General features: G+C 35.8%; 1 protein-coding gene across 1 annotated transcript in view; it reads left to right on the top strand.

Moving 5' to 3' along the window:
- Positions 1-346: 346 nt before the first annotated feature.
- Positions 347-9707, top strand: part of LOC145268402 (collagen alpha-6(VI) chain-like) — a 110579-nt gene continuing 101218 nt past the window's right edge. The window contains exons 1-2 of the mRNA XM_080123963.1: positions 347-509; positions 2163-2540. Coding sequence (XP_079980089.1) covers positions 398-509; positions 2163-2540 — 490 coding nt within the window. The 5' untranslated portion in view covers positions 347-397. The remainder of the gene's footprint in view (positions 510-2162; positions 2541-9707) is intronic.

The following is a 9707-nucleotide window of genomic DNA, read 5'->3' as shown; positions in this document are numbered from 1 at the left end:
TATTATTTATCGATTTTCAGTATTTACTACAATAGTGTTCAATATTTACGATTTTCTATATTATTTTCTATATTATTTTTCTATATTATTCCAGCTGTCTCCTGTTGTAGCGTGCATTATATGATTTCAATCCTCTCTTTGATTACAAATTCTCTTAATCATGTTTTAGACTTTCGGAACTGAATCTAGTCCTCCAATTATTATTAGCATTTAAATAATCTTTTTATATTCCATATTCTTGTTTAACTCTCTAGCAAGTTATAGCCACAATAATAAAATTATATGTTCTTTTCTTTAATTACTGAAAGTAAATGTACATGTCTTTTGTTTACAACCAGCATGTGGTGGAGAAGATATCGATATCTATTTTGCATTTGATGCTGCTATTGCGGGAAGAATGGGCACTGAGAATATTGCACGATTCATTAAAAATGTATTTTCCACTACTGACTTGTATACTATTAAAGTAAATATTAATGTCATCACCATGTCATGCCCGGACGCAAAAAGTGAGTACCAACTTATATTTATTTCTATTCTTTTATTATCCACCTTCTTCGAAGGTTAGGCAAGAATCCAGCACCGACTGGTTAGGCATTAAAACGGTAGACACCCACTTCCATATATGACGGCGTTCCTGACTCAGATGCAATATAACTTCTCTCAGAAATAGAGAGGGACTGCTCGCGATATTATCACTCTTGAAAACCATTGCAATAAATAAATTTATCCATAAAAAGAAAAGAACACAGTATTACAAATATACACAATTATCTGGAGAAAAAATAAAGAGGTTAATATTTATTGAAAGAAATAAACTGATATCTCTGATATTTTTAGGGAACCATCAGATGGTCATCATACACACGTTTCGGGTATTCAAGAAGAACACCGTTATTAATATTTATTTGGCTCCCTAGCAGCACAATTAATTAACCGGTATTTATAATAATTTAGGTTGAGAAACAAAATGATATAAGGAAAGGGACCTGTCATAGTTACCATAGTTAAAAGAAGGTCAAATAAACTTCTGTTCCCCAACAGCAATCATAATACACCCACCTTCTCTCATAATTTATTTCTGGAGGTAAACGTTTTAACTGGGCTGGCGTTATCAGCCTGATAGTCAGGGACCCGAACATTGAGTTAACCACTAAGGAGGTTGTCCTATCAGCAGGTGCAAAGTACTGGGGCTGCTGTATTTCCGTTTGGTGAGTGGATTCTGGACCATGCAATAGCTTCTGGTGGGGCTTCTCGGTGCCATATTAATGGGTAACTGTTATGGCTAAAAAAATTCTTCGTTTCTCTCTCTTACTTTCCCTCTCTGCCATGCTCTAAACAAGTCTGTCGACCTATTCCACAACCCCCCCCCCCAAAAAAAAAAAAATTACGTTCATATCTTTCACAATTAAGGCAAACTTTTTGTAGTCTCATAGATTTACATGTCATATCTTTCACAATAAAGACAAACTTTTTTATTCTCATAAATATACATGTCATATCTTTCACAAATAAGACAAACGTTTTTTAATCTCATAAATTTACGTGCCATATCTTTCACAATTAAGACAAACTTTTTTTAATCTCATAAATTTATGTGCCATATCTTTCACAATTAAGACAAACTTTTTTTTAATCTCATAAATTTATGTGCCATATCTTTCACAATTAAGACAAGTTTTTTTTTATTCTCATAAATATACATGTCATATCTTTCACCATTAACACAACCTTCTTTTAGTCTCATAAAGTTACGTGTCATATCTTCCACAATTAAGAGTAACCTTTTTAGTCTCATAAATTGTCGTGCTATGTCTTTCATAATTAAGACAAATTTTTTTAGTCTCATCAATTTAAGGTCCATATCTTTCACAATTAAGACACACTTTTTTAGTCTCATAAATTTACGTGTCATATTTTTCACAATTAAGACAAACTTTTTTTAGTCTCATAAATTTATGTGCCATATCTCCCACAATTAAGACAACATTTTTTTAGTCTCATAAATTCACGTGCCATATCTTTCACAATTAAGACAAAAAATTTTACTTTCATAAATTTACGTGTCATATCTTTCACAATTAAGAAATACTTTTTTTAGTGTCATAAATTCACGTGCCATATCTTTCACGATTAAGACAAACTTTTTCTGACATTTACAGGTTTCCCTTTGAATCGCTACAGGACTTTTCAAGATATCTCAAATCATTTTGTTCGATATCGAAAAGAAATGTCTTCTTTATTGATTACACATCTCTTAAAGAATGCGCATGAGCGGAAGAAGCATGCCCGTGAGAATGCTCGTGCAATTGCTGTTATCTTCCTCAAAGGCAAATTAAGTAGACCTGCCGTAACAATACGACAAGCGAATGTGGCCAAAACAAGTGGAATTGAAATATTTGTTATCGACATTGGCAGCTTAGATGATCAGTCTGTCCTCGAGTCCATCGCGTCTGGAAAGACGTCACACGTTCTGCGACTAAGCGAACCATCGCAAATGGTTGAACTGGCCCATTCTCTGAGGAATAAGATATGTAAAGGTAAGTTATCATCTTGTTAAATCTAACAGGTAACAAATTATTGTTTCACATAATAATTAGATTGTTGTTCGGTAATTGGAAGGGGATCCAGAGATTAATCCAGAGATTAATCCTATACTTGATCCATTTTATATATAGACTTGAGGTAGTTGCCTGTCTAGCCGAACTGATGAACTGTGATATAGCGAAAGAGTACTGTATGTGGATGACTATAATTCTCCCCATCGTAGGTTGATCATATTGGGAAGTGATATACGAATTACATTAGCGTATTAAGCGTTGCTCTTTGTTTAAACAAATAGAGCTTAAGTATTCGGACGATGTCAAAAAATCGTTAATTCACTACCTGCACATCAGCAGCCATTTAGCGTAATGGTTAGAAGCCTGTACTGTCATATGGGCGGTCGGGTTTCGATCCTGGCTTGGGGTAGTTTCCTGTCTAGCCGCACTGATATGCTGTGCTACAGCAAAGCAGTATTGTATGTGGATGACTATAACGCGCGGCTCTTTACAAAACAGACTTCTTTCTCCAACTTTACAACATGGCAAGAAAGAAGAAAAGGAAAAAAAGAAACAAAACAACATACTGAAGATGGAGTATACCTCTGAAATACATTTGCGATAAATTTCAAACAAGTAAAATATTTGTTTATTTTCCTAATATTACGTTGTGATTTGCCTTTCAAGCGCACTTGATGCGTATTTTATTATATATATATATATATATATATATATATATATATATATTGTTTGTTCACTTCTAATAGATAATGTAAAAAGCTATTGGACTGATTGTTTCGACAGTTTGCTATAGTATATTCATCGTACCTATGCGTGTTTTTATGTCTCTTTTTAATTATAACCTTTTAAGTTTTATTTAATAAAATAAGGTTGTTTTCTTTGTAACGATGTTGCATTTTTTATATGGGGAACTATCACTGACGGTAATTCACCGATAAAACTAGTATTACTAGCAATCCATCCCGGCTTTGCTCGGGCCCTATGTACTGTTCATAAATTACCCTACGTGTGAATACATTTTATGTAAGATTTCAACTATTTAGACCGAAAATTATCTGAGTAATTTCGGAGAGACCGCGTAGGTATTTTTTTTTTTAAATTGGACGCCAATTTTGACCCCTTAACATTAATTATTTTGTGGTCAAATCAAAATATAAAGTTTTACCCATGTCCAAGTTTCCTACATCTAAAATTTCAAGTCTTTTCGTAGAATCGGCAAAGGTCAACTCTTTCAACTTTGACATTTTGACAGTCGAATTTTCACCCCCCAAACTGATTAAAATGCTTGCCGCCTATCTGAATACCCGTTATGGGTAAATTTTAAATGATTAGAACTTAAATTCGGTGAGTAGTTTGCCTTTGACCTCTCGGAAGCGTAAATTTTCGACCCAAACCGATGAAAAAGCTTGTCCTATCTCTGAATACCCTTTATGTAAAATTTCAAATGTTTAGACCAGAAATTATCTGAGTAATTTAATAAAGACCGCAGAGGTCAATTTTTAAAAATCTTTGACCCCTATTATGACCTTTAACATTTACTGTTTTTGGCTCAAATAAAGTTATCAAGTTAGATCCATGTCAAAGGAATCTATATCTGAAATTTCAAGTGTTTAGACCCTAAATTGACTAAGGAGTTCGGTAGAGTTCTCAAAGGTCAAATTGTTGACCTTTGACCCATTACCAGCCAAATTTCTGTCTGAAAACAGATCACAAAGATTTTCCCAAATCACCATACCTTATATATCAAATTTCGAGTGTGTAGACTGAAAATTGACAGAGTTATTTCGTAGGAAAATGTACATCGACACAGACACACACACAGACACACACACAGACACGTTCACTTTTATAGATATATAGATAGATTACTAGCATTTCAGCCCGGCGTTGCCCAGGTTTTTGGATGTGTGTGTAGAGCAAAAAAAAAAAAAAAAACGCAAGTGACGTAAGTTTTAATTAAGGCTAGACAATAGAAAGGAGAGGATGACTTTAAAAAATAAAAAAGTGACTCCCCCCCCACTGTAGAAAAGTGCACAGTTGAAGGTGAAGATATCAATGTATCTAGCCAATTTTTCGATATTTGTCGTCTGAAAGGACGAACTTCAAAACGATACTGGTTTTGTAAAAATCCGTACCCTCTGTCGACAGTTTTAGACACACATGCAAACATAAATATACACATTTATATATTGGTAACTTTTCGACCCAAACCGATTAAAAAGCTTGCCCTATCTCTGAATACCCTTTATGCAAAATTTCTAATGTTTAAACCAGAAAGTGTCTGAGTAATTGACCCCTATTATGACCCCTTAACATTTATTGTTTTGGGCTCAAATCATGTTATTAAGTTAGATCCATATCCAAGGAATCTATATCTAAAATTTACAGTGTTTAGACCCAAAATTGGCTGAGGAGTTTAGTAGAGTTCTGAAAGGTCAAATTGTTGAACTTTGACCCCTTGACAGCTAAATCTCTGGCCGACAACGGATTACGAAGATTTTTCCAAAGCTCCATACCCTGTATACTAAATTTCGAGTCTGTAGACTGAAAATTCACAGAGTTATTGTGTAGGGAAATGTACACAGACAGACACACAGAAAGAAGACAAACAGACATTTTCACTTATATATATATATATGATGAAAATAATGGAAATAGTATTCCGACAAAATAGAGAAATAAAAAAGGAACAAACCGTATTATGTGTTCATTAACGTTTCGTCTTTATTTCGAGACTTCCTCTGGATGAATGAAATTAAGAAACAAAAAATACCAGTACAAAATATTTGAAAATGTTTCACGTGCAAAGTGTGACGCAGTTCTATTTCAGAAAAAACGGAAAAAGACGTTGGAAATTCAAAAAGGAGGGGGGCGCTGTTAAAGAGATGGAAATTTTAGTGACATCATATAGTCGTTAATGTAATTTAAAAAAATATGAACGCAGTTAATATTCTTACTGGAATATATATAAACGGTCGGGTTTCAATCCTGGCTTGAGGTAGTTGCCTGTCTAGCCGCACTGATGAGCTGTGAAACAGCGAAACAGTACTGTATGTGGATGACTATAGTGCTCCTCACCTTGAGTTGAGCATATTGAGAAGTGAAACACGAATTACCATTAGCATATAAGCGACGCTCTTTGTGTAAACAAATCGAGCGGAGGTATTTCGAACGATATTAAAACATCGTTAAACTCACTACTCGTTCAAGCAGCCGCCAATAGCGTAATGGTTAGGAGCCTTGACTGCCGTACAAACGGTCGGAGTTCGATCCTGGCTTGAGGTAGTTGCCTGTCTAGCCGCACTGATGAGCTGTGAAACAGCGAAACAGTACTGTATGTGGATGACTATATATATATATATATATATATAGTCTATGAAGTTTTTAACCTTTAAAACTATACAAAAAATAATTTTATCATTCGTTAGAAAACCACCTAGTCAGTAAGTTATTTAATCACCTGCAATCACTGCATCAACTCGCTCTCAAATTTACTATAGTACCAATAATTTATTTTTCAAGGGATCATCAGTTGTTTACCATGAAACACTGTTTCGGGGATTTAAAAACAAAACAGTATATTACATCATGGCTCCCAGCAGTGTTTATCAAACACCACCACCCTTAATCTTAGGAAGAAGACATGTTACAAACATTTGATCCAATTTCCTATTCTTAATTGCAGTTACTAACCTTTTCATACTATAAAAATGAATTTCTTACCTGTGTGATTCATCAATTTCCACATTTAAAATGGATATATTTTTTTAATTTATCAGTCTTGTATTTATAAGATTACGGATTAATCCATTTAACTACTTATACAACCCCCCCACTATGATTAGTATTTAGTATATTTACATTCTTATTTATTTAAAATTAGATATATAAAGGTTAAAAATATTTTATATATATACGTTTATATATATATATATATATATATATATATATATATATATATATATATAGATAGATAGATAGATAGATAGATAGATTAAACAAAAATATATCCGTATACATAAATATATATGGAAACAATTTTGTGTTTACTGTAAACTTTTTATACGCAAATATTATGCAAGTATAAATCATGTAGAATATCTGCATGAATATAATTACACGTAATAGTTGCGACGAAATCCAGACTGCTGCTGACTGCGGTAAACTACGTGTGATGTACCGTGGACTCCACAAGGCAACTGAACCGAGCGCAAAGAAGGTTTGCCCTTTAAAATCTACTACAGGGGAGCTCATCACTGATCCTAGGAAGCAGCTTGGACGCTGGGTGGAGCACTACTCTGTACTATATGGCGTACCGCGCAACATCACAGTCACAGCTTTAAATTCCACTCCGAACTTCGACACCCTAGTCGAACTGGACAACATCCCAACTAGATCAGAACTCTCCAACACACTAATGTAGGGAAGGCCCCAGGTGCCGACGAAATTCCAGCAGACCTGCTCAAGTGCGATAAGTTCCTGCTCCCGCACTTGTACGACCTCCTCTCCACCAGTTGGCGCAACGGGAAATTTCCAACAGCCATGAAAGATGCTAAAATTGCCACTTTATTCAAGAAAGGAGACAAAGGAGATTGCAATAACTACTGTGGTATATCTTCACTCAGTTACACCGACAAAGTCTTTGCCAGAGTGCTCCTTCTAAGGCAGATTGCAAACCACGTTTATCCAGAATCGCAATGCGGCTTCCGCAGCGGGCGCTCAACCACGTACATAATACTTTCAGTGCGTCAAATCCAGGAAAATGCAGAGAACATCGTAGACCTCTCCATGTCGCATTTGTGGACCTCACGAAAGCTTTTGACATGGTCAGTAGAGATGGTCTGTTTGCCATCCTACAAAAGTTGGGCTGTCCACCAACTCTTCTTAGTTTGATAAGATCGCTCCATGACAACATGACAGCCGCAGTCTTCTTCAAGGGTGACATGTCTGACAACTTCCCCGTGTGCAGTGGAGTCAAGCAAGGTTGTGTGTTGGCTCCCACACTGTTTGGCATCTTCTCAGTTCTTCTGTACCACGCTTTTGGAAATCACGAGGACGAAGACAGTGTGTTCCTTCATACTCGCTCTGATGGAGAACTTTTTGACTTGGCTCGCCTACGCGCCAAAATCAAAATTCGAAAAGTCCTAATACTTGAGCTGCTGTTTGCAGACGATGCTGCATTGGTCTCGCACTCCGCAAGTGGACTCAAGCGGCTGCTTGAAAAGTTGAGCGCTGCTTGTGCGGAGTTCGCACTGGTAATCAGTGTGAAGAAGATAGTTGTGATGCAATGGCCACAAACTAGAGACTGCCGAGAACTTTGCGTATCTTGCATCCATCAGCAAAGGAGTATCCATTGAACAGAGACTTGGACGATGTATGCTCGTCACGAGAAAAGACTGAACGTCTACCATCTCCGATGCTTGCGACATATCCTGGGCATCAATTGGTGGGATAGAATCACCAGCGTGCCGGCAGCCACTCCTTGTTCCAGACACTCAAGATCCGACGATCGAGTTGGCTTGGACACCTGCGCAGAATGCCCGATGGCCGTCTCCTTAAGGATATCCTCTACAGCGAACTGGCAACTGAAACAAGAAGTCGCGGTCGCCGGTGCTGTGCTTTAAACACGTGGTAAAATGGGATCTGATCGCTCTTGACATCGATGTGAATGTGTGGGAGGAGCTAGCTGAAGATATACTAGCATGGAGGCGTGCCTTGAGTAAGGGTGGCGAAGGACTTGAGAACCTTTGGTTCGAGAGGCTGGCGCAGAGAAGACAAACCTAGTGACTACGTTTACTGTTGTTTGCCTTCATCTTTCGTAGATTGCTTGCCATTATTAGTTAACTAAAGATGATCATCCCATAACCAAACTGAAAAAAAAAAAACTAATAGGGAATTAATTAAAATGAATGTTTAAAACAATATGCAAGTTAGCTAGATCTTTTGCTAGTGAACGCAATTCCACAGCCCATATATAAGAAAATTGTATTTTCTTTTTAAACAAATAGAAAAGAGGCTTGCCTTTTTCCTTTTGTTCTTAGCCTTCAGACCCTGGATCAAAGTGTAGTATCTGGTCTGCTGCACTTATAATAATTTGTCCCAGTCAATGGAGGGGAACCCTCTATACTGGGGCAATTACTATTTTTGGACCCAACCAGAGTGCCCCTTGTCCCTTTTTTTCGGGGAGCTGGTTTAACCCCACTTTAAAAACGACCTCGTGTTACATTCTTCTTTGGTGGGAAAGCAAATAAATACTAATAGAAAAACGGGGTTTTAATATCAATATAAATACACACAAAAGAAAAACGAATTTATGGGAGTTTAGATATTGTACGCAATATATAGTAATGATTTAAAAAGTTAACTAAAATAAAAACTCGTGCGTCACCACCGAGAATTGAAACCAAAACGTTCAGCTTGCAATTTATTTCTGCCTCTACCGCCAATGACTGGGCCATGAGGACATGTTTACTGCAAGGCTAAAAATCAAAACATGAACCAATAGTTACTATCTGATGCATTCGTAATGCCGGCGTTCGACCTTCACCCGGCAAATTTCATTTTTTTAAATTTTCACACTTTTGCACCGATTTTTCCGGGCTAAAACCCAAATATAAAGTTTTGCATGGATTCAAATACCTTTTATATGAAGTTTCATGTCTGTAGACCAAAAACTCTAGGAGGAGTTTGGTAGGCAAAATTTATTCAACAAAAATATATACGTATACATAAATATGTAAACAATTTTGTTTTTATTATAAACTTTTTACGCAAATATTATACAAGCATAAATCATGTAGAATATCTGTATGAATATAATTACACGACAGAGTTAACTAAAGATGATCATCCTATAAGAAAACCGAAGAAACTAATAGGGAATTAATTAAAATGAATGTTTAAAAGAATTTGTAAATTAGCTAGATCTTCTGCTAGTGAATGCAATTCCATGCTCCATACATAACAAAATTCTATTTTCTTTTTAAATAAATAGAGAAAGGGAATTTAATATGAATATCAATGCACACGTTTAAAAAACAAATTTATAGGAGTATAGATGAAGAATTATGCACATTTATAGTTTATATAGAATTATACACATTTATAGTTTTATATAGAATTATACACATTTATAGTTTTATACAG

This window comes from Euprymna scolopes, chromosome 43 (genome assembly GCF_053919585.1).
Source record: "Euprymna scolopes isolate OS-2025 chromosome 43, ASM5391958v1, whole genome shotgun sequence".
NCBI classification, from domain to species: Eukaryota; Metazoa; Mollusca; class Cephalopoda; order Sepiida; family Sepiolidae; genus Euprymna; species Euprymna scolopes.
The sequence above is the reverse complement of the archived record's forward strand: the minus strand, read 5'-3'. Positions and strand labels throughout refer to the sequence as shown.